Below are 26814 nucleotides of genomic sequence, written 5' to 3'. Positions count from 1 at the left end.
TTACTAAAAATCGTAACTACTTATGCAAAAATTTTGAACTTGTGTAAGGAGGTACCTGTAAGATGTCTGATATAGGCCTTCTAGGAACTTCATATACTACGTTTGGAAGGTACATTTTACGATGTGCAAAGTTTCGGGCAAATCGGATATTCAATTCGTAATTTATCGTGATCTTCTGTCATTTCACTCGGTGTCGGTAATGCTTTTTAGAGCTTTTGGGTCAAAGACATGTCCTTAATCTACACTATTCTGAAGAAATATTTTCAAGTGAACATTTTGAACCAAATCGGTTACTTCCTTCGAAAAATGCTGGACTTTTGATCTGTTTTAACCTCATTGACCAACCGAGAAATGGCTGAAATTTGGTATTTAGTTCACGTTTGAGCTACAAAATTTTTCTCCAGAAAATTGTCGATGTAGGTAAACGTTATGATATAGCCGCCATTGAATGTTACTTTCCGATTTTGGGAATGTTTAAATGCATTATCCTACCGAAATAGCTAATATTTCTTTGTTGTCTGTAAAAAAAAACATTTCTCCATAGAATTGCAGGTGTAGGTCCACGTACCGTACGTACCACGGTACCTCCGGGTATTTTTAAGGTCTTTGCCACATTATCCAACTGAAATAGCTGAAATTTAGTATAAAGGCTTCGTTGGGGTATTAAAACATTTCAACAGAGAATGGTCAGTACAGTGACGCGTTTTGATATACTACCTCCCGATTTTCTGTATTTTGAAGTTTTTAGCCATATTATTCTCACACTCATTGGGGTTTATTCTGAATTAAAAATCTCCCGTGAGTTTTCTCAATTTCTCCTTTAAATTGGAACGGCAGAGAGGCAAAACTTACGGGGGGTTTTCATTCACAATTACCCCATAATTTGGTCTACGTTGGATTTATGTCATATTTCTGCACAGATTTGTCGTTATAGGTCCATGTTTTAGTATTTTCAGTATTTTTGTAGTTTTAGCCACATTATGGTTGAAATCTGCTTTCAATATAGTTTATGGTGGTGGGTATAAAAAGTTCGGCCCGGCCGAACTTATCGCCGTTCTTACTTGTTTCAATTATTGATGCATAATGCTCCTACCCATCGCATGCAAAGAGATGTGTGAACGCTTTAAATAATCGGGGATTTTCTGAAACACACTTCACGCCTCAAGCATTTTGTTCGCCCCATTTACTCCGATTTTTTGCAAATTTCTTGGGGCTAAGATTCACTAGTGCATTTAAAAAGAAGAGTACACCCTAGTCCGTCCATAAAATATTCGAAAAATGCACGTAAATGGTATGAACAAAATGCTTGAGGCGTGAAGTGTGTCTCAGAACATACCCGAATATATCGACACCTCCAAATGATAGTATGCTAAGTCTAAAAAGTGAGTTTTGCAGGAGAAGATCTCAAAGTTTGGAAATTTTTTTGAACTTCATTACTATGCTAAGTCAATATTTGTTTATAACTTCTGTTCGGATTGACCGATCATTACCAAAATTAGACAGAATTTAAGTTAAAGGACGTTCGACACTTCCAAATAATAGTTTGCTAATTCTGAAAAGCGAGTTTTGCAGGACAAGCTCTAAAAGTTTGGAAATTTCTTTGACCTTCAGTACTATGCTAAGGAAATATTTGTTTATAACTTCTGTTCGGATTGTCCAATCATTACCAAAATTTGACAGAATTTAAGTTAAAGGACGTTAAATATAAAAATGTAAAGAACTTGAAAACATGCTAAGTCGACTTAGCATACTATTGTTTGGAGGCGTCGATATGAGCAGTTAAAAGTGATAATTCAATTTCAAGGAGGATAGTCTTGGCGTTATCTTTTAATGTGAAAATTATATTTTTAATGCCCTCAAATTAGTTTACTTTGCGTTTTCAAATCCATCCAATAGTAAAAGAAATATGTATATAATAGCCCATAAAGTGACAAAATGTCAAAGGAAGTAAACTGCGTTTTTAATACACAATAATTTGAAAAAATAAGGGGTCAATTTAAAACAAAAATACCGTCTTATGGCCAAAGAGCATACCATTTTTTATTTTGCTAAAAATTGGCATTAAAAAAAACAAAGGATAGTTTGAAAATCCCCTTCGCTTAAAGACAAGATTATAAGGTGCCTAATGTGACTAATAATCTTGTTTCAAACTGAAGATGGACCCAGAGGTAGATGGAGCAAAAAATCGAACTTAAAAACTATCATATATTGTTACAACAATATTACGAACTTAATAAGCCCACAAAAATATATGATGATCGTTTTCGAGCTAGAGATGATACCGTAATACGCTTTTTTTACAAACAGTGTTTTGTATGCTGCCTTTTGTCAGAAAAGTATGTAATATTTTTGAACAAAAAATAAATATATACCGAAAGTAGTTCGAGATGTACACTTTCAGATGAAAAAAATCTACTAAAAAAGATTGGTAGTTTTCATGGAAAAAATTCACTAAAATCCGATTGTTGGGCTGCACGACCGAGGATGACACCTTAAGCTTACAAAAGCTACTTTTAACAAAGTAAGCAGAAATAGTCTCCCAAATAATAATGGGTCGATTTGCACTGATGGTGAATATCGACATCGAATGAAATAAGACCTGTAACAGCAACAGACATACACAGCAAATATACATATGCTAGTGTACCACCAACATAATTAAAACTACGGTTTAAAATTTGAGCCAAATATGCATTCTATATTGTATAACACGTCTTAATACATATGTTTGTTTTTATGTTTGCAAGCACAAAACAGCTTTAACATTATATTTTGACATTTTTGTTTGTTATAATAATCATAATAGTAATAGTATAGTTTATAATGAATAATTCAGAGTAGTATAATCTTTTTTGTTTTAAAGTCAATATATAATTTTTGTGTTGTTGTAATAATACATTAATAATTTGTATTTGTAGATGATATATGTGTTGTTTTCTTACTATTGCTAAATGCAGAGAAAAATGTTTTTTATTTTCAAGTTTCTTCGTAATATTGAATTATTGTTTTTATTAATTAATAAAAGCTAATAAAAAATAATTAATAAAAGCTAATAAAAACATGGTTTTATGGAAAAAAATTAAATACATCATGCTTGTACTTATTCAGTAGAAAAAAAAAATTATATAAAAATTTAAAAAATAATATGAAACTAAAATTAAAAAAATATATATTTATAAAAAATTGCAACAATTAGATTGTAAATGGACGAATTCGAGTTACAAATAGTTTGCATTGTGAATACAAATTATAAAAAAATAATCGATTTGTATTTTTGCACTTAGTTTTGTTGAAAGGAAATCAACTAAGTTTTTGGCCATGTAAAGGGAAAATGTGTAATTCCTCTCATCTCATGGTTATGTTTAATATACTAAAATAAAGTTTTTAATATTTTAACAAAAAACAAACGAAATTAACAACTGCATTTTGAGTTTTAATAATACGTATCCTCTTTTGTTTAATAAACACACACATGTATGTACGCACACAGAGGCATAATAACTACTTTGATTTTTCTAATAAGAAGTAGAAGTGTGTTAAATGTTGTATAATTCTTTTAAAACTCGACCACTAAAAGCTAAAATTAACAATAAGAACACTTTGTATCTTGTTTTTGTTGTTGTATTATTGATAATAGTATTATATGAGGAAAATTATGTTTTGAAGAATTAATTTTTCATTATAGCAAAAAGCTTTGTTTAGAGGAAGCAGCAGCCAGCAGCTGTTGTTTGTTAAACTTTACTCGTCTTAATCATCTTCATCGTTTTCGTCGTCATAGTTTCTAAGCATCGATAATTTATTTTCGTAGTATAAAAAGTTGATGTTTTTTGCATATATTTTTGGAATTAATTAATATATCCAATTAACTGGCACCCATTGTTCTTGATGACTCATCTCATCAAGCGTCTCAACAACTTGCCGGAACGTGTCATCGAAATCTTCATTGACTATGACCATATCAAAGTATTTTTCATATTTTCGTTGTACGAATGCACTCTCCTCAACGGTGGATATTAAATCATCATCCTGGAAAATAAAAAGAAAGTATCGTTAGAGCTTAATTTTTAAAAATAAATGTTGAAAATCTATTATTAAAGATAAATAGTGGAATGTTTGAGGTTGTTTTTTTGTGGTAATATCATTTTTTTTAATTATCAGAACTATTGCCGATTGCAGAAAGGCTCTGTATGCTACATAAAATATTGTTAAACTTTGCAGTGGTCCAGGACATAGTAGTATTATTGTAAGCGAAGCAGATGAACTAGCTCCAACTAAGTCGAGCGATTCAGTCCACCGATATGCTACTACATAAGTTAACTACTTGAAAACTAACTTGAGAAAGCGCCCCGCAGATGATCATAACCGATTAAGATTAACAAGCGGAATTGTTTACTACAATGGCGTTTTAAAGCGACGGCAACGAATTATAGACAGGTCCTTTCAATAAATTTAATCTGCGCTGCTCTTAAGGTACTTTAACATTCATCATGAGTTGTGGCATTCGGTCCAGAGAGATATAGCGCCGGTTGAACAGATTGATAGCTCTACGTTTTCTGACAAATGACGAGACCTTAGTTCCATCTCTCCATATTTGTCTCCATCAGCAGAACGCCTGATTTCATTACCTCTCTCACGAACACATAACTCTCTCAGTATAGAGATACAGTGTGATTTAGAGTTGGAAAATCTCGTTCAATTGAACGATCCGGATCACTATCTCGTTCAATGGACACCGGGAATTTCTTTGACAAAATTGCGTATACTCAATTTCACACGTTATTCATTCGCCTTTGAACGAGGACAGTGATCCGGATCGTTCAATTGAACGAGATTGCCGAACTCTAGTGTGAATGCCGTACTTGGGAATCATCTTCCATCCATCGCTGCAGAAGGATGCAAGCTGCCAAGGTAAACACGAGTGCCTCAATTCGTATTGGTCCCGAATTGATGCCACGATCCTCTGAAAAGTTGCAACATTTGAGCCGAAATAAGTGAACTATGGACAATGGTTAAGTCACTCTCTAACCCTGGAAATAAGGAAGATAGGACCTAAGTCACCATAGGCGACATTACGCTGACTGATGTGAAGAGGTGCGCAAGTTATTTCAATCGAGAGTTTGTTGAGCACCCCATGAGTGACAGGGCGAAGATAAGAGTACTAAGTCGCAGTAGATCTTTTCCTGTCGGGGATGAACCGCCAGAATTTACAATCGATGGTGTTGCGAAGGTCATCAGAAAAGCTAAATAATCCGAAGCGTTGGGTCCTAATGACATCTACATGTAATGCTGAAACAGATGGATGAGCTGGGAGTCGAGTATCTCACCAAAGTTATCAACCTGTCGCTAGCCACCCACATCGTGCCCGAAGTCTGGAAAATGTGCAATGGTAAATCGTACAGATCTATTTCGCTTTTGTCGCCCGTAGAAAAGACTCTTGGGGCTTTACTCCTCCCCAGCATCAGAAATAGCTATCCAGACGGCATTTAGATCATAAAGTATGCGGATGATTGTAAATCTTGGCGTCAGGTACCTTTTCTGGTGTCATTTGTGAAAGACTGAACTCGTATTTGACTGATCCTATAACCCTTTTTTACGGGAGGAATATGCAAGTATCCCCTACTAAATCTATGTCCAACCTGTTCACCATATGGAATGCAAAATTCCGACCACTAACTACCCCAAGATTCTAGGGGTCACATTCGACAGCATGTTCACGTCATTCGCGCATGCCACAGTTATCTGCTGAGATGTGGGAAAAAGGTGATCAAGTTCTAGCCCGCAGCACTAGTGGTGAAGACAAAGAAACCTTTTTGACCACATACAATGAATGTACCCTGAGAGCCATCCAAATCACCAAATGGTGGATAGGACTCTAAATAAATATCGCAGATGCCCTAAACAAATATCGTGTGGATACGGTCCTCGGAGTACATCCCTCATCTATCGCAGCTGAGAAACGTAAACAGTCACGACAAATCAGAGCAGTTTTGGCTCAACTACGGTCGGGATGGTGCTACCGTCTAAATTCCTATAGGGCTGGTATTGACGCCGTGAATACCATCTGCCCAGCATGCAGTACAGGTCCGTACGGCACAATGCACAATTTTCAACCGCTCTTATTACAACTGCTTTGATGATACAACCCATCGAAGCAACCACATTCCTAGAACTGGAGATAGACTCAGAGTCAGATTAAGCAGGCATATGATTTATGATATGCTGTTACAACAACAACAAAATCTTTAGACTCCTTCATGTTGGTCCGATACCGAAGCCAAATCAAATGTTTCAACAGAGGTAACTGATACTATATATTCTTTAATCTTAGCCGAACCCAACAACATTTTGTCAGATTCAGGGGACTGAAGTCTAAAGGCGTGCCAGCAGAATGAAATTTACAGCTCCATATTTTTGTATGACTAAAGGAGCTTCTGCATTAGGAAATTACAGTTATAGAGGTGAATTTTGTAGATTTGTAGAATATATTAAGGACTTTACAAACTTACCTCATATAATGATGCCAATGATTCCAAGGTACGGGCACGTCTCGAACTAAAACGTATAGAACTTTGGCGATCAAACTGCAAGTAAAACCAAAAAACAGAACGTATTAAAAAAATTAACTAAAAAACCATAATATTTAAAATACTCACCGTTAAATTTTTATTAGAACCGGTAGCACGACGTTCAGCATAAATGGATTTCAATTGTTCCATACCGGGTGCTCCAATAAATATAACAAATGGCATCAAATCTTGACTATTGTGTAAAACTTTTAATGCATTTGGAGCACAATCTAACACGCACATACGACCACTACTGATGACATCTTTTATCGTCTGTATATGTGTACCATACAGGTTTCCATTATGTTCACCATATTCTAAGAAATTATTCTCTTTGATTTCTTGTTCCATCCATTCACGATCGACAAACCAATAACTGACACCGTTCTCTTCGAGGGCACGCTTGGGACGGGTGGTGTCTGAAAGTAAATTTTTTAATTTATTTATTTTTTAATTTATTGGATACACAATGTATTCCACGAGGTTCCATGGTTCATATCTGTCCCATTTTAAACCCCAAACCAATTTGCTTTATTTTGTTTTCGTACTTACGAGGTATAACATAACCAAAACGATCTGGATCACTATTAACTAAACGATTCTTTAGTGTTCGCCTGCCGACCCCTGATACACCAATTAATACCAATGTTTTTCTACGGAACGGTGGCATACGAGTAACTTCTTCGTACAACATTAGCTCAGCCTTGTCAAATTCACAATTTGCCACCGAACGATACATAGTCTTACGTTTACGTTTTGAGATCTGAAAGAAAAAAATAAAAATAATGAAATAATATGAAACAAGTCAATTTCACTTTGAAAAAGCATTAAGTTAATATTAACCCCCAGTTTTTGTAAAAATTTTTATTCTTCTCACACGAATTGTCAAATTTTGTAGATCGATTTACTCGCTTTAGAGCAAATGTAGAGCGCTGATTTTTAAATGAGGAATCCTTAATGATATATGGAACGGGTATACGAAAAATTAGATGTGTATGTCATCTGGGGGCTGAGCTATGAATGCCTAAATTATTACGAATATAGACGAACGAACAAAAATAAGTTACAAAAACTGGGGGTAAGTTTATATCAAAATCCGATCCAATTTTCAAAAAAAAAAAAAAATTGTAGAAATCGTTTTTTAGCCACAGTAACGGACTGACAACGTTTTTTCATCGTTCGGACCATAATTGTGGCATTATGAAAATTTTCGTGAAAATACAAATACCATACAAATTACTATGGAAACAAAGATCGCTAGGTTGGCACGGGTTAATGTTAAGCGATCACCATAAAATGGATCAAAAATTATGGGGTAGGAAATCCAAAAAAGGTAATTTTGTTTTTTGGGTCACCCTAGTTATGGGTGCAAACTTACTTACCCTTGTTCCACAAATACCAATTTTGTGCACATAATCAGCTTCGGGAGCTACAAACGCCTTACGTCTTTCTTCCAATTCCTGAGATGGTATCAAACCAATCTGGTCACTTTGAGCAGTAATATTTTTAGCTTGCCACCAATTGGGATCTTTAACATTAATTATCTGGAAAAAATAAGAATTATTAAGTATTTTTCAAAAAAAAGGAAATGGAATTTGATAAATACCTGTAAAATATCTCCCGATTTGAAGGCTAATCCGATGTCCTTGCATGGCAGTAAGGAATCTTCTGAGGGATTGTAAGTAAATAAGGCACGCATGTAACACTATATATGAAGAAAAAATCAAAAGTTATTTTTGATTTAATATAAATTTTACATACTTTATAACCACTTATGATAATGACTGGGTTCTGGAATACTTCTTATTGCCTAATTTCTACTTACAGTATGGATCTTTTTTACCAATGAATTATACATTTTTGGCCTGATTGACATTGTTCCAATTGGAAAATATTAGCAAATCGTATTAATATTTTTTTGTAACAAATTGTTCAAAATCATTTTGAAAACAAAACAAAAATTGCAAGCACGGTTTTAGTCATGCATTTCGGGGGTTTGGTAAAGGATTTCCTTTTTATAGGACTTTGCAATATTTATTGAATATTTTAAAATTTAAATTATATAAGAATTATTTATTAATTCTAACGGAAAATATGCATAAATATCAAAAACATAATCAGGGCAATCATGAATATTTCCCTCGGAATTTTCCGCACGGAAAATAATTTTAAAAAGTGAAATTCTTTCAAAATTAATATTTTAAAACGTTGGAAACTACTAGAACCCTTAATTATGGAATATTCTCTCTGAACTGGCAAAAATATTTCCTTTTTAGACATAACACCCTTTTTGAAGATCACTGCTATGAGCACGGAATATGCTGCATATGATGCAAAAGACACAGATTTGATAGGGGACGAGTGACTCAATTCAGATGCAAAGCAGGGAATTGCTCGACTTCCTTAGAGAAAGTGCGTCTCTTAGTCGGGAAAATTCTCCCATGAGCCCCTGTCGAACGATGAGATGGACACCACGGTCATCCCATCTTAATCAGGGAGCAACTCACAACGCACATACCCAAGAGTTGTAAATCCCCGGTCTTAGAAGGGAGAAAGGACACACACAGTTATAAAACAGTATACATATATAAATCCCCACGAGAACTATTGCAGGCGGAATCCCGGGAGATAAGATTGAAGCTTCGTTTCGACGTTCTTTACCTATCGAATGTTTCCACTCCCAGACCCAGAGACAATCAACAGTCTATAAACCGGTGGTCTCAAGCAGGGACGTACGAAATGAAAAATTTTCATTCCCTTTTTGAACATTTTGCTTCCAAAAAGTCATATTTCGTCTAGTCCATCGGTTCACGCTCGAAGTCAGGGAAGCCGAAGTGGCAGCGATTCAACCTGTGTCTGCCGCTAAAGCTGCAGGCTAGTGATTCGAAGACAAAAACTTCTCAACAGGTTGTTTAATGAGAGTGATGTGTTCCAGCGCAGCAATTTTCAAGGGTGACTAGTTCATAAATTGTCGGATAAGGTATCGAAAGATTTCCTTATCCACACAATAAATGGCTCTGGCACAGTTTGGGTTGTATGCTGGCCATGATCCCTACTGCCAAAATACCTCGCAGAGTTATAGCCACAACTTCTAGTCCGGATGACAGCATTTGCAGATAGGATAGTCACGGGATACGTGGCTATGGGCATTTTTTGTATATTTTACTGACAAAAGTTCAGTTTTGTCCAAGCTTGCTGTCGAATGTGGCCTCTAGAATATTGGGATAGTAAGTGGTCGGAGTTCTGCTACCATCGACCATGATATTTAACTCAGTGCTCACCTCTGCAGTCCATGTGGTGAACAGAGTGGCCGTAGATTTAGTGGTGGATATTTGAATATTCCTCGCGTGGAAAAAGGTGGTAAGATCAGACAAATAGGAGTTCAGCGTTTCACATATGATGTCTAGCAAGGTAACTGGCGCCAAGATCGTACAATCATCCGCATGCCATTGGACGATCTCAATGCCGTCTGGACGTGGCGGAATACAGGAGAGGTAGAGTTTAACAGATCCGAAGATATAATCGCACCCTGGGGAACTCCCTGTTTTACTCTACGGGGCTTGGACTAAGTGTTCCTGAATTCCACCTATGACTGGTGTCCACACATATAAAAATTTCCTATTGCACAGCTTGCTCTGCTTGAGTCCTCGACTAATATGTGTGAAGATGGCGTACAGCGCTGTTGTCGTGCTATGTAGCTCAGGGAACCCATGATCGGCAACTGGATAGCTATTTCTGACACTGCGGTGGAATAAAGCCTCAAGAATCTTTGCCACAGGCGACAAAAGCGAAATCAGTCTGTACGACTGAGATGCTCGATTCCATCAGGGCACCTAATCAGTTTCGGGGCGAAGGGAGTAACCGATTTTGTGCAAACTTTGTACATTGAAATATTAGATCAAATTCGAATATGGGCCATTCGGTCTACCGGTTCGGGTAGCTGCCCCACAAAAGTTCAAAAATGTTCGGTGAAATGGTTCCACTATAACTTTCGAAGGGAATTTACGATTTGGTCCAGACTTTGCACTTCGTAATATTTCTTCCAGACATAGATTGGGTTTGAATATGGACAAAAGTGCAGTTTAGGACCAGCTTTTGGTTTGTTCGGTGAAATGGTGCGAACGAACTATAACTCTCGAAGGGAGTTAACGATTTGATCCAGACTTTCCACTTCCTATACATATTTCTTCCAGACATATATTGGATTTGAATATGGACAAAAGTGCAGTTTAGGACCACCTTTTGGATTGTTTTGAGCAGGCTGTCTTCGCCACACACTATGCTCTATCTACACCTGATAAGCACGATAATTAACGAATTGAGTGTCCGAAACATTGCACAAAGTAAAATTTCTTCCAAACGTGCATTAAGTTCTAAGAAGGTCTATATCGGACAACACCATCGGGTACCTTTCTCACAAAAATTCAAAATGTTCGCTTAAATGCAGTTTGAGCTTGCTTGAGAAATCCTTCCGATACCTCCCTCACAAAAGTACACAAGTTTTCGCTTACATGTTCAAGGGTTGTGTTGAAATTTTCAACGTATTTCTCATAATTGTGATTACATTTTTCGGGGAAAAGTCCATACTTCCCGAGAAAAGGACCCGAAAGCTCTTAAAACTTCTACAGATACCAAATTCGCACGATAACTCTTCAAAGGAATAACTGTCATCGTCTAAGCTTACTCTTCGTAATACATACATATGTATTTAACCTAAAATTACATTGCTCCATTCCTTCGGATAGCTCCCGTGCAAAAGTGCAACACTTTTGCGGTTATATACTGTTTAGGGCCACTTCTCGAATCGTGTTGTAATTTGTATAAAGTGCAGATCTTGTAATCTTTATTCCAATGACATACATAAATTCGTTGTTGGGAAAGTCATAATTCCCGAGATATGGGCCCCATGTTTTTGAACAGTTTATGGTCCCGCAATTGTATCTTAAAAAAATCCTCCCAAGTCGTGTTTTTGTAATCAATGAAGGATAAAGTTATCTTTGCGTGAAGACTTGGTGGAAACACCTTCAGTGCAATCATGAATATTTCCCTCGGAATTTTCCGCACGGAAAATAATTTAAAAAAGTGAAATTCTTTTAAAATTGATATTTTAAAACGTTAGAAACTACTAGAATCACTTAATTATGAAATATTCTCTCCGAATTGGCAAAAATATTCCCTTTTTGGACATACATAAATACGGGAATAAAAAATTGTGAAATTGGGGAAAGGTAACAAATTCCGCACGGAATTTTTATTCATGATTGTCCTGATTAATATTGTTAGATATAAGTAACTGAGGGTAGTTATTGTATAGCTGTTTTTGGAACCGCTCATGGCCCTATGGACTAGGTTACTGTGTTTGTCAAATAAAAATTAAATTAATTTAATTAATTAATTAAGTCCCATTTATAGCTAGCTTTTAAATCGTTTTGAAAATTCTTTCTTCTTACATGTTGAAATTCATACCATGATTGAATGCAAAAAGTTTTCCCTGTTTCAATGGGGATCTTACATGAATTTTGGTATAAAGCATTAGTGTGGATAATGTCAGAATCTCCAAACAAAAATTAAATATTTGCCAATGAAGACATTCAATGTAACTATTAAGAAACTAAGTAAATGACAACTACATACATACATAATTATAACAGCAATAATAAATAAATACATTAATATGTAATAGTAAATAAATAAATTTACAAAACATAAATTAAATAAAATAACATTCATTCACAACAAACTAACACCACCTACCGTCAACTTCTTGCCCGGTTCAATTTTAGCAACACCATTTTGTTTTACCTGGCCCCTCTGTAGACGTGCCGATTTAATTTCTTCTTCAACATTTGGACCAATTTTCAATGTGAGATTTTCTTTAGCTCGCGATACTTCTACTTGCAGTTCCTCGGGAGTGTGCACTGGTGTACCGTTTACTTCTAAAATAACATCACCAGGATGCAGTAAACCTTGTTTATCAATAACACCACCAGCTAAAATACGTGCCACCACCAGTTGTTTGTGTTCATCGATTTCGACGGTTAGGCCCAAAGGTTGATTTGGATTGCGACGCAATCCGACCATTTTTATTGTTTCAATAGGCATTTTCGTTGCAAATAAATCCGGAGAAAAGAGATAACCACCAGATTTTCGTTGTGAGATTTCTTCAAGTTTTGTCAGGGAGCCACCGGCAGCTTTTAAACGGGCTTCGTAAAGGTAACCTATTTCATCGTGGGCACGTATGAGGGCCTGTAAGAAATTAGATGTATTTTAAATTATAAAGTAACTAGAAAAGTGTGTATAAAACTACTTACCCGAAAATGAGGTTGTGCCAAAAGTTTTGCTAATTCTCTCGACTCCAAGCGTCTGGATGGTGAAAATTTCCTAATAATATCGTCACAGATGGGTTTGTTATTTAAATGAGCTGGCAAAAATGCAGGAACTGGTTGTGGTTCTGTTGGATTCAACTGTAAGAATAGATGGAAACAAAATCGTTATCAAATTCTATGGCCTGGCAGAAAACAAAACAAACAACAAAATAAGTCTGTGAAAATAATTTAATTAAGTGGCTTTAATTGACAATGTTGCGTAGGTCAAGACACAGAGAGAGTCTTGGGCGGAAAAGATTCGCACACACACTCACTCACGCTAAAGTACAACCCATTCAAACACGCAGTACTCCATCAAAAAAATTTAATAACTGGGGAAATAACAAATCGCCAAACAAAGTGACCACTCCATATGCCGTTTAAGTTGCTTGGGAAGTGGTGGGAAAGAACATAATAAAGAGAAATAGACAACAATAAGTAGTTAAACAATATTGGGAATTTTTCTGTATTATTTCAGAAATAATAGCATATTTAATGAACTATTTAACCTTTTGAACTCTCTGTTCATTGTGGGATTCAAGCCAATGACAAGAAAGGAAGATGTTGAAGGGGGAAACTTTTGTTGCAATTTAACAAATTCCAATGAAGGTTAGGTCAGGTCAGTAGAATTTGTATCTGTAATTTGTAAACATCATAAAATCGTCACATTTATCCACATTTAATTGCGCTTTTGTAATGAAGGTCAAAAATTGAAATAAACTTGAACTACATAAGAAGCATTGCCAGTGTTTGTTGTTTTTGTTTTCTTCTTCTATCACGCGGCAAATTTTGCTTAAAACACACATACTTATGTACATTTGTAGACATATTCACATACATATATTTATAATTGCATTAATTAATTTTACTTGGCTTTTTTAGTGCTCTTCATATGGCAGCCAATGTTTCCTACGGTTTCCGACCATCAATTTATTTTTTATTCATCCATTTTTTATTCAGTTATAATTCACTTTTCTTTCTTTGTCCCAATTTACATTAGGCGAGTTTACTTGCGGCAATTGTCAGTTTGTAGGTGAGAGAGGGTGCTGAGAGGCAAAGGCTTACCATATGCCTCACCTCTCTCTCCTACAAAATGGCAATTGCCGCAAGGAAACTCGCCCAATGTAAATTGGGACTTTCATTCTTTTTTTTTGTAGTTTATTGTTTACTTTCTATGACAGTTTTAAATAGAGTACAAGCAGAACAAGTATGAACGGCGTTAAGTTCGACCGGGCCGAACTTTTTATGCTTTCCACCACGATCTGTATTGAAGTAAATAGGAACTATTAGTTTCCTTTTGTTTATGAAAGTACTATATATTATAGGCCCACGATGCCAACAGATTTCAGGTGAAAAGTTTTATAACCACAACAAAGACTAAAAACCAATGTTCAGCCATTTCGATGTGGGATATTGAGTCCACAACTTTCAAAATACCGAAAATCGGAAGGTAACGACGAATTTCAGGTGAAAAGTTGTATACCACCAACGAAGTCTAAATACCAAATTTCAGCCATTTCGGTGTGGTAATGAGGCTAAAATTTTCAAAATAACGAAAATCGGAAAGTACCGTTGTTCTATGGCTATATGAAGACGTGGACCTATACCGACAAATTTCAGGTGAAAAGTTTTACACCCTCAACGAAGACTAAATGCTATATTTCAGCCATTTTGGTGGGATATTGGGGTTTCAACCTTCAAAATACCGAAAATCGGGAGGTACCGTTCTATCCGACGAGGACATATACCAACTAATCTCAGATGGAAAGTTGTATACCTCCAATAGAAGACTAAATGCCAAATTTCAGCCATTTGCATCTGATAATGAGGCTAAATTCTCCAAAATACCGAAAATCGGATGGTTCCGTTCTATGGGGGTTATATGAAGACGTGGACCTATACATACAAATTTAAGATGGAAAGTTATATACCCCCAACGAAGACTAAATACCAAATTTCAACCATTTTGGTGTGCTAATAAGGCTAAAATCTTCAAAAGAACGAAAATCTATACGAAGACGTGAAATTATACCGGCAAATTTCAAGTGGAAAACGAGGACTAAATAGCAAAAGAGTGGACCGAACATAAACTAAGTTTGGACAAAATATAACGAGATTGAAAGTTTCGACCAATTCCCTTGCTCCGCTTAAAAATATCGCGGGAGCAATTTTAACGAATATTTTCGAACTTTTGTGGAGAAGGTACCGGAAGGAATGGGGGAGTGGAAAAGCACCATGCTCGAACTTTATCTAAGTTTCGCAGAAATATTACGCTAAGCAAAGTTTGGACCAACGCAGTATCCGCATCGGTTCGAGAGGTGTCTTACGCATCAGCTGTGGGTGGCTGTGGGTTTTTACAGTGGCTGTGGGTCTTTTTACAGCTTTTGTGCCATTTTCTCTGATACTATGGACTTGCCCCTTAAAAACGTGTACCGTCGTAATTGGGGCTTCGATTACAACTTGCTGCAAAAAAAATCAAAACGATTTGAGAGGAGGTCTTAAATTGCAGTTTTCCGTAATTTTGTGTGGGAGGTACCCGAAGGAGTGGACTGATATACACCTTTTTCAGATGTAATTCGAATTATTTTAATTGTAATTCGAGAATTCTTAACATTTCACTTCTAATTCGAAGTATTTCATTTGTAATTCGAATAATTCAATTTGTAATTCGAATTATTCCATTTTTAATTAAAAATGTTTCCTTTGTAATTCAAATTATTCCATTTGAAATTTGAATTATTCCATTTGTAATTCGAAGTATTTCATTTGTAATTCGAATGACTTCATATGCAATTTCAAATAAAATAATTCGAACTTCAAATAAAATAATTCGAATTACAAATGAAATAATTCGAATTCCAAATGGAATAATTCGAATTACAAATGAAATAATTCGAATTAAAAATTGAATAATTCGAATTACAAATGAAATGTTATGAATTACAATAAGAACTCTCGAATTACAAATGAAATGTTACGAATTACAACTGAAATGTTTCGAATTACATCTGAAAAAGGTGTAGTCCATATTCGAACCTTTCGAATTTCCACCGAAGTGCCCTTAAATGCATTTGAGTGGAAAATGTTGGACTTTTATGGGGAAGTACCAACACGAAGTGATCACTAGTCATTTTAGTTAGTGGTTTTCAGGTTTGACTTACGCTCAGTAATTATTCCAAGAAGGTATTTTTGGTCTGAAGGTAATTCTTCTCTGGAAGATCTGGTAATATAAACAGACGGATCCAAGATGGTGGAAGGCACAGGCACCGGTGTCTATTGCGAATATTAAGCGAACACTCATATAAGCTTAATGATCGCTGTAGCGTCTTTCAAACAGAGACTCTTGCTATCAATAACCCGTAGCTATATACATATATCGATAGTCAAACGGCCCTTAAGCTATCCTTGACTGCAGAAAGGCTCGTTATGATGTAGAAGATATCGTTAGATTTTGCTGGGGTCCAGGTCATAGTAATATAACGGGAATCAAAATTGCAGATGAACTAGCTCGAGGTTACTACTTCTATGCTACTTCATGAAAGCGACATTTTCTGGAGTGATCCGTTCATATCGATTTTCGAACTGATCTAAGTTTGGAAGAAATGTGACTCCTTTAAGAAGTTATGGTGCCGGATAAAAGGGCGGACGCATTTGGTCTTAACACATGTCGATGTCTAAAACCATAATCGATGAGGAAAATTTTTGATCGTATCAAAACGTCATTAATTGCTCCAGTTTTTTTTACTTTCCAAGCCATTAACTCGGGAAGTATAATTTTCCCTGAACGATCATGTCATTGAAATTACTTCAAAAAATGATGAATTAAGGCCCACAGATATTGACTTTTTATGGTGGGAAGTACCCGAAGGATTGGACCGATAAGATCTATCTTTTTAAACCCATTTTAGTTGTGGCCATATGTTTCTTACAGATGTAGACTTCCGGTTGATGCGGAAGAAAGATATATGTTTAATTCGCCATAAAAAGTACGAAACTAACGCCTTCTATACTTCAATGATATCCATTTAAAGATATATCGTCACCTGAAATGCCCAAAGACGTAACCATTAACGTAACACTTTGAGGGTTACGTGTTTGGGCATTTCAGGTGACGATATGTAGATATATAGTTGTTTGCATATTTTTAGGCACCATCAATACAAAACATACTTGAATCTACATATGTACATATGACCTTTATCTTTACAGGGTCACAACGAAAGCTGAAGAAAATATTGGATGTTCAAATGATCGGAGATCGGATCTACCACGACTTCAATGCAAAAGATTCTGTGAAATCATGACATCGCATGGAACCACATCCATACAATTTTGCTGGGATTGTCTCCTTTTTTGAATCCCAATGACAGAAACTCAGTAAATCAAAATCCAACAGTAAATGTTACGCTGATCAAAACTCAACATAAATTATTTCTAGAAGTCGTACAAACAGAATGGCGAACTAAATATAACCCGTCTTAAAGCTGCAGCGTAAAAGTAGCAAATAAAAAATAGAAAAAACAGACATAGATATATTGCAATCTTCATCATCATCACAAAGCCATTATCGGCAAGCCACAGTTCACCAACTTTCGGTTTAAGAAAAAAAAAATACAGAAAACACGTAATGGAATTGTGCATACATACGTACATTAGGGTTATGACTTTTTTACAACCTCATATCCCTGTATCATAGCGTGATGAGTTTTGCCATAAGATTACATAAAATCTTAATTATAAGGTGATTCGGTGAAAAAACCTCACGCACAAACTGATTTTAAAATTTGAATTTATCAAAATTATGGACAATTTTTTGAAGTCACTGAAAACAGATATATAATTGAAAATAAACTTTAGAGCCACATGAGATAATTAAAATGACATAAAATTTATTTCTCACTATTTTTCTTCAATTCTGAGAATCGTAAAAATGTCGTAAACGCTTTTATTCAAAAATATCATTTTTTAACAAAAAACCAAAAAATTTAAATTTTTTCAAAATGACTTTTTTCGCGACTTTTTTAATATTTGAATGAAATAAACGTTATTATAGTTATTAGTAGGCTTATATTTATTCATTCGTGCAACAAAAAATATTTTTTTGAAAAAAAAAAATTTTTTCATTTCATATATTTTTTCAAAAAATTATTTTTTTAAAATCGATTTGTGCGTGAACTTTTTTTATATTTCAATGGAATAAACGATAGCATAGTGATTATTAGGCAAAAGTTCATTCATCCCTGCTACAGGAAATCATTTTTGAGGAAAAATGTCAAAAAGTCATAACCCTAACGTACATATTGTACAATTTTATTAACGTAGGAATGCCATTGCAATTACTTTCTATGAATCATTCATTCATAGCTCACTAGCAGCGAATGGTAAACGCATTTAAATCATCATACATACATATGTATGTATAATATGTTATATTAGTAACGGTTTGACGTTATAACACTTCAATACTGAGGGCCTTTATAGGGAATTGATGCAAACTGTGGCCAGAAACAGTTGAAGCTATGGAATCTCATAAAAGATCATCAACGTCTTGGTAAACAAAAGGTTAATGCGGAAGAACGCGTTATTTTATAGGAAACAAATGCCATCTATGTTTCAATGTTAATATTAATTGAGCCATGTAGTTATATGTGCATTAGGGTTATGACTTTTTGACATTTTTCCTCAAAAATGATTTCCTGTAGCAGGGATGAATGAACTTTTGCCTAATAATCACTATGCTATCGTTTATTCCATTGAAATATAAAAAAAGTTCACGCACAAATCGATTTTAAAAAAATAATTTTTTGAAAAAATATATGAAATGAAAAAATTTTTTTTTTTCAAAAAAATATTTTTTGTTGCACGAATGAATAAATATAAGCCTACTAATAACTATAATAACGTTTATTTCATTCAAATATTAAAAAAGTCGCGAAAAAAGTCATTTTGAAAAAATTTAAATTTTTTGGTTTTTTGTTAAAAAATGATATTTTTGAATAAAAGCGTTTACGACATTTTTACGATTCTCAGAATTGAAGAAAAATAGTGAGAAATAAATTTTATGTCATTTTAATTATCTCATGTGGCTCTAAAGTTTATTTTCAATTATATATCTGTTTTCAGTGACTTCAAAAAATTGTCCATAATTTTGATAAATTCAAATTTTAAAATCAGTTTGTGCGTGAGGTTTTTTCACCGAATCACCTTATAATTAAGATTTTATGTAATCTTATGGCAAAACTCATCACGCTATGATACAGGGATATGAGGTTGTAAAAAAGTCATAACCCTAATGTGCATACTTTTAGGCATAAACAATATTGAGAAATATTTAAATAGGCTTAAACCAGCGTTAGACAAGAGAGCACACACGTGCTCTTTGTGAACGTTTCTCTCTACACACACGCAATTGAACTAATTGAAAAAGTATGCACTCACACAATGACGCCCCTAAAGTATGCAATAGAAAAATATAGTGCATATCCCTGTCTTAAACAGCGGTCAACTGTTTAAAAACCGAACTGAAAGCAGAATCTATGTGATTAAGAATTGAATATCTGCAACGGACAAAACTGAGTCCCTATAACAACGTCCGCATTGATCCCCTGAAGTGAGTCTCTATAGCCGAACTTCATGAAGGACAAAAATAAATCTGAAGAATGGGGTTATCAACATAGAATCTAAAATTTGATGATATCACATAAACGGACAAAAGAAAGTCTATCTGGTAGAAAAAAACGTGGTCCTTATATAACATAAAGAAGTCTGTATCGATGAAATTTGGAATGAAAACTTTTATAAAGGAGAAAACTGTCAAATGAAAAAAATATAAAGGAAATATTTTTCATTTCAACTTTTCATAGAACAAGAATCCAGCCCCTGAACCCCTGATATATGTATGTCGCATGTGAAAAATGAAAAGTTCGATGACAGAGAAGCCACTCCACAGCCGATATGTCTGATGTGCGGCTACCAACAGCGAACCTAGGTCACATAATAAAAATCAAAACAAAAAAACAAAGTCGCCTGAGCGCTTTTTAATAAATCGCGGTCAAAATTCACATTTTTATAACCTCAGCCTGTAGGCTAGAAAGGGTATATACACTTTGATACGACCAAAAATGTGCCTCATCGAAATAACGGTTTTAGACCCCAAGTATGTTTGAACGAAATTCGTTTCAGACAATTTGGAGTCGATTTAGCCATGTCCGTCCGTCTGTCTGGCTGATGCGCACGATAACTCTCGAACGGATCACCCGATTCGAACCAAAATTTGGGTATCGTAATATTTTGTCCAAACTTAGTTTAAGTTCGAAAATGGGTCATATAGGTTCACTCCTTCCGGTACCTCCCCCACAAAAGTTCAACAATTTTCTGTAAAATGGTATGAACGATAACTCTCGAAGGTAGCAATCGATATGTATATTGTATTATTTCTTCCAGATACAGATCGGGTTCGAATATGGACTATATCGGTCCACTTCTTCGGGTACCTCCCACACAAAACTCGGATAAAGTGAAGTTTAAGAGCACCTCTCGGATCGTTTAGAAATGCCTTTCGTTAGGTTGTAGTTGCGGCTTTCTTTACGACGGTACAATTTTATTCGAGCGCAAGTCCATACTTCCTGAAATAATGGCCTAAAAGCTCCAAGAAAAAGTTCCTGACGGCACCAACCAAAATAGCAAATCCGTAAGATACTTCTCGCAGGGAGTTTGTGATTGATCCAAACTTTGCACATCGTATTATTTCATCCACTCATGTATCAGGTTCGAATATGGACTATATCGGACCACTCCTTCGGGTACCTCCCACACAAAATTCGGATAAAGTGAAGTTAAAGAGCACCTCTCCAATCGTTTTGAAATTTCGTTCGTTAGGTTGTACCTGCGGCTCTCTTCACGACGGTACAACTTTTTTCGAGCGCAAGTCCATATTTCCTGAGATATTGGCCTAAAAACTCCAAGAAACCCTGACGGCACAAACCAAAATGGCAAATCTGCATGATAAATCTCGCAGGGTATCAGGTTGGAATATGGTCTACATCAGTCCACTCCTTCGGATACCTTCCGCATAAATTTCGGCAAAAGCGAAGTTAAAGCTCATCTTGGATCGTTTTGATTCTTTTTTCAGTAGGTTGTCCTATTGACCCCATTTAAAATGGTACAATATTTTCCGGAGTAAGTCCATACTTCCTGAGATAATGGCCCAAAAGCTCCAAAAACCCTGCCAGCACATACTAAAATGCTTATTGCGCAAGATAACTCTAAAACTTTTTCAAAAATTTCTTCCAAACTTAGTTTAACGTTATTTAATATGTATTTCGAGTTCTCTATGAATCAGAAGTTTGCTTACTAGGTCTGCCATCGATACAGCCTTTAAATTTTGCATTTTTGTGAGGGTGGTTCCGGAAAGGATTGTGCGAGATAGTCTATATTCGAACTGGATTTAAGTTTCAGAGAAATATTACGATGTGCCAAAGTTCCGGAATCCAGCAATTATTAGCAATTATTATCAGAAATCTTTTAAGAAAGCTTAAAACAACGATTAGTTTCCAACATGAAAATAATCAAATATGAATTACTCTTTCATTAAAACTCTGAAAGTCTGATTTGCTGGCTACATACCCACTTCTTGAACTCACTGTAGAACAATAACGCGTTCATGACATCACATATATGTAGCCCGTATGAATTTAACAATTGCAATGAACCTCAAATGACAGAAAGCCAAGTAAATAAACTTTCATACTGCACATGTAATTCACACATATTTACATACATACGTACAAAAATACAGGTATTCACAGAAATTACTCAGCCACCTTTAGAAAGTGCTATTGTTTTTATTTTTCACTTCTCTCACACATTTTTTTCAATGGTCTCCTCTTAAAACAAAGCTCTCATTAACTCCCCCACATTTCAGTTAGTCAGCTTTCATTTAATTCTCATATAAGCCCTGTTCCTTTACGTTCAAGAATCTTCAAGTTTTACAACTTTTTACTCGAAAAGCGTTCCTTTACTTCACACACAATACAATTCATATGGGAGCAGTTTTCAACTTTTACTACTTTTGCCGGTTTTACCATTTTCAGAAGTAAAGGAACAGACCAATAAATTTTCTTTTTAATTGAGAATTAATTCAAGTCTCCAGAAGAAGGAGAAGAAAAAGAAGCCCCATAAAATAAAAGTGAGTGCAATAAATAATTTACCAACAAATGAAGGAATTTACTTCCAAGAGTTTTGTTTTTTTTTTTTTTTTTTTGTATTGATAAAATCGCTAAAAGGGCTTTAACCTTATTTCAGTTTCCAATACAAGTATTTGTTGTTTTGTTTTTTTCCTTATAGACAACATTTGTAACCAAGTCAACCACAAACCGTTGTCGGTTGCATTGGCAACTGTTGCTGCTGCGGACTGACTGGTTTATTGGCTGAGACTCGGTTGGATGGTGGTAGTACCTTACTATAACTTCATTGATGTATGATTATTTACTACATGACGATGAGGCATATGGCTTCGTGTTAGTTGAGTTATTGTTTTAGTTGTTGTTATTATTTGATTAACAATCAATAAAATGTGTCACCGAGAAATACCACATAATTCGTTATAAACTGAATAATTCATAACGGATCAATAGTAACATTCTGTGGCTAATCAATGGGAAAATAATTATCCATAAATTTATATTTTTTTAAAGTTGCGTTGGGATCTCAATTTTTGCTATTGGATTTTCAAAATATTTAGCTGTGACTAACCCCTCAGCAAGACGGTACCGGCATCTTACATTTTGTAGGTGGAAAGGAAGGTCTGTGAGAGAGGATTCTTCATTATCATTGTTCTCCATGTTCCCAGTTCTAAAAACTTGTAGTCCTGTATTTATTGTTTAAATATTCGACTAAAAGTATGCTCACAAATTTATGTTTTTCATATAACTGAACCCATATTCATATTTAATTTGACATGGAGATGGTGTCATAAAAGTAGTACAATATGAAAGTCGATGAGTAGTATAGCACTTTAGAAGAAAATGTGTTTTATTTATACAATGGGTTTGACAAATTAAATAACGATTTTTTCTTAAACCTTTGTGATGTAAATGCGCTATATATCAGTCCCATATATTCTATCTAATTTATATATTGGTAGTTCCAGTAATAAGGATATTTTAACCTATTAGTCCACTGAAACATTAGTCTACCTAGCAGCGAATGAAATTGTAATGCTTAGTTTACATTTACAAAATCCACTCGATTTCAACTGTCAACAATTCCCTTGCGTATACGTCAAATGAAAACTCAACTGAAATCCATTGGATTTCATTTGACGTTTAAGCAATGGAATTGACAGTTGAAATCGAGTGGAGTTCGTAAATGTAAACGTACTATAAGGGTGATACCAAAAGAGGTAAATTTTGTTTGTATTACTGAAAGAATTTTCGAACCCTGAAAAGCATGATTAAGGAAACTTCACTGGTCCGAATGGAAACACAAGATCGTTTAAGCAATAATTTATCAATACTTCCCGGAAAGAGCGAAGATAGGAGTATTGCTTTATACAAAATTTTTTAGGATACATAATCGATTTTTATTTTCAACTTAAAATCCATTTTCCTTTAAGTTGACCTCTACAGCACATTTGTCCAATAAGCCGATCTTAGATATGCTTTCCTAATTTGTAATGTTGATTTTGTTTACTCCATCGGAGCCTTGGCCTTCCCGTTCTGTGTGTGCTGGCATACGCAATTTTAGTAGGTCCATCATCGCTCATTCTCATGACATGGGCAAACCAATGGAATCGTTTTAACTAAGGTGATATCGTTCTTCTACCGGTTGGCGCAAGTACCCAGGCTTCGGGTAGGCTTAGCACAATGATTTTTGTCCATGTTTTTATACCCTATGGAGGGTATATTAAGTTTGTTTTTATACCCTCATCTTTCAGGCTAAAGAGGGTATATACACCAACATTGTGCCTCATCGAAATAATGGTTTTAGACCCCAATTATGTTTTGAATTCCGCTTCAGACAATTTGTAGTCGTCCGTCCGTCTGTCTTTCCGACTGGCGCACGATAACTCTCGAATTGATTGGTACAAAATTTGGTCCAAAATTTTATTCTTGTAATATTTTGTCCAAACCTATCACGTTCGAAGATGAACCATATCGGTCCACTACTTCGCTAAAATGGTGCACACGATAACTCTCCAAATGGATTAACCGATTGGATCTAAACTTTGCACGTCGTAATATTTTCTCCAGACATAGATCACTTTCGAATATGGACTATAATGATCCACTTATTCGAGTACCTCTGACACAAATTTGCAAAATTGTTTGAACAATAGCAGTTTAGGGACTCTTGTCTGTTTCCGAATACGCAAAAACTTCCCAGGTGAAAGCGGGTTTAATTTAAAGTCAGTTAGGGCGCACTGTGCATGACATTGTGCATCTCAAAAATGGTAAAACCTACCTAAATCTTGTAGAGAATTTTCACTGCTACAACCGCAGTTTGTACAGTTGGACACTAAGCCCACCTGATTGTTATGTTTGTTGTCAAAACCATTATTGTTATTTAAAATACAAGAAACTCAAATCACAATAATATAAAATCTATTATTTTTATTATTAGCCCAACATATAAAACAGTGGGGACATGTTGCCGACTTTCAAAATGTCAAAATACTCGACAAAGAGAAAACTCAGAATAGGATTTGGAAATAAATTACATGTTTTTGTCACAGGATTTTCAATAAAGGCTCCTGAAGAAGTTGGAATTAACCCAACGAAACGTTGAGTATAAAATGAAATAAATTAGTTTTATTTACTTCATAAACACTTGACCGAATTAGCCCGGTATAAAAAATACACAACCAAAGTATAAACAACAACACGGTCATACAAAATATAAATAAAATCTATTATGTTTGTAGTCAAAAGTTGTTAACAGAACTCTGAATGGCCGACCTTTTATAGGCCTTGGCTACAACATTTTCTTTGGTCCCATTTCGATAGGACTTGCGGTTTCCATGCAAAATCGTGAAAACCATCTATGAACATTGCAGTTTCAGAATCCGCAAAAACTTCCCAGGTGTAAGAACCTTTCATTTAAAGTTAGTTTAGGTGCACCGTGCGTGTCTATACTGACTGAGATAATAATAATTACACAAACATCCTAGACGGGACAAGGGAGACTTTTCTCATATCAATGAGTGCACCCCGATTCATATTAGCTCAATGATATGGGACCTACTGTTTATCGCCGTGTCCGAACGGCGTGTCTCAAGAGACCACTTGTAGAGAAGTTTTACATGGCTGAAATACTCAGGAAATGTCGCAAACATCACAGAGGGGTATTTTGCCACCGTTGAAAATTTGGCGTTGCCTAGCCGGGAAATCGAATCCGCGACCTTAAGCGTGAAAAGCGGGTGTGCATGTCATTGCACCACGGTGGCACCCAATACTAATTGAGATAATTATCCTAAAACTGTAAACACCTAACGGCCACAAACTATGGCTCATAAAGGGAGTCCTCGATTTAGGTCAATCTTTTCACATCGTACTCGTCCTTCCAAACTTATATCAAATACGAAGTTGAACTATATCGGTACTTAAGAACACATTTTGAAAGCCGGCTGACACTGGCACCTTTGTGGACGCATTATGGGTCGATACCATCCAATGCCAGACCCCCTTTAGAAGGTTCTCTTTCGACTTTTTTGAAGGTATTAGTTAGGTTAGATTAAAAGACGCGTAGTTGTTATAGTAGACACCACGTTCATTCGGAGACCTTGTGGCTGAAAAAATATAGAAAATAGATATTGTTGACAAAGGGAGAATAAGATTAAGAAGAGAGGATATTTGCAATGCTTTGTGGTGCGGTAGATACTTCTCGCTCCAGTCATATCCAATCCTTGGCAAAGAGAAGCAACTTGTTGGCTCGGTTTAGCTGAAGGTTGTCATAGATTGGATCGCATTTTCACACATGATTTGCAGTCTTCTGGCGGTGAGCATTGAAAACTGACATAATAACTACTCGAGTGTTCCATCTTCCTGTATCCTGATGAGCTCCTAGAGAGTTGTTTCCCTCCACAGAGCTTCCAGCTCTATCTTACATGCATCAATTTGACGATCCGATGTATGGATTTCACTTTCATCTTCGGTCAGACTTCGTAGTTGACACTACTACCAGTTTTAATTCCATACAAACCGGACTGTTCGCCCAATGCGTGATAAGAGGTAGTTTACACTAGCTATCAATGTCATATGACCCGAAATAAAAACATATTCCATACGCTGGCAATGTGGAGACGTAATTTCACTGCATTTTTGCTGGTGTGGAAGTTTTCACACATGATTTGCAGTGTTCTGGCGGTGAGCAATGAAAACTGGCATAATAACTACTCGAGTGTTCCATCTTCGTGTATCCAGATGAGCTCCTAGAGAGTTGTTTCCCTCCACAGAGCTTCCAAGACTTGTGGTCGGTGATTAATGGTGAGATGGAGAAGCCTGTTCCAAATGAGAAGAATGCCAGCGAAGTTGCCGCATGGAAAACTAAGGATGAGAAGGCTACAGCAACCATCATATTAAGTGCAGATTGCTCACATCAAGAACTGCACAACAGCGAAAGAGACGTGGAAAGCTCTGAGAGATGTGCACTAGGGTTATGACTTTTTGACATTTTTCCTCAAAAATGATTTCCTGTAGCAGGGATGAATGAACTTTTGCATAATAATCACTATGCTATCGTTTATTCCATTGAAATATAAAAAAAGTTCACGCACAAATCGATTTTAAAAAAATAATTTTTTGAAAAAATATATGAAATGAAAAAATTTTTTTTTTTCAAAAAAATATTTTTTGTTGCACGAATGAATAAATATAAGCCTACTA

General features: G+C 35.5%; 1 protein-coding gene across 10 annotated transcripts in view; it reads right to left on the bottom strand.

Moving 5' to 3' along the window:
* Window positions 1-2677: 2677 nt before the first annotated feature.
* vari (MAGUK p55 subfamily member vari) overlaps window positions 2678-26814 on the bottom strand; it is a 75266-nt gene continuing 51129 nt past the window's right edge. For 5 of the 10 annotated variants that reach the window (XM_073969557.1, XM_073969558.1, XM_073969563.1 and 2 more), the window contains 8 exons: window positions 12878-13030; window positions 12321-12812; window positions 8173-8271; window positions 7949-8110; window positions 7119-7329; window positions 6654-6985; window positions 6507-6581; window positions 2678-4026 (listed from right to left, as the gene is read on the bottom strand). In XM_073969557.1, coding sequence (XP_073825658.1) covers window positions 3850-4026; window positions 6507-6581; window positions 6654-6985; window positions 7119-7329; window positions 7949-8110; window positions 8173-8271; window positions 12321-12812; window positions 12878-13030 — 1701 coding nt within the window. In that variant the 3' untranslated portion in view covers window positions 2678-3849. Of the gene's footprint in view, window positions 4027-6506; window positions 6582-6653; window positions 6986-7118; window positions 7330-7948; window positions 8111-8172; window positions 8272-12320; window positions 12813-12877; window positions 13031-13769; window positions 13789-26814 lie in introns of those variants that run through there. The other 5 variants (XM_073969559.1, XM_073969561.1, XM_073969560.1 and 2 more) reach the window with 2 other exon arrangements.

This window comes from Musca autumnalis, unplaced genomic scaffold, assembly GCF_047663935.1.
Source record: "Musca autumnalis isolate F117 unplaced genomic scaffold, ASM4766393v1 scaffold_2, whole genome shotgun sequence".
NCBI lineage: Eukaryota > Metazoa > Arthropoda > Insecta > Diptera > Muscidae > Musca > Musca autumnalis.
This window is presented reverse-complemented; position numbering and strand designations above follow the sequence as displayed.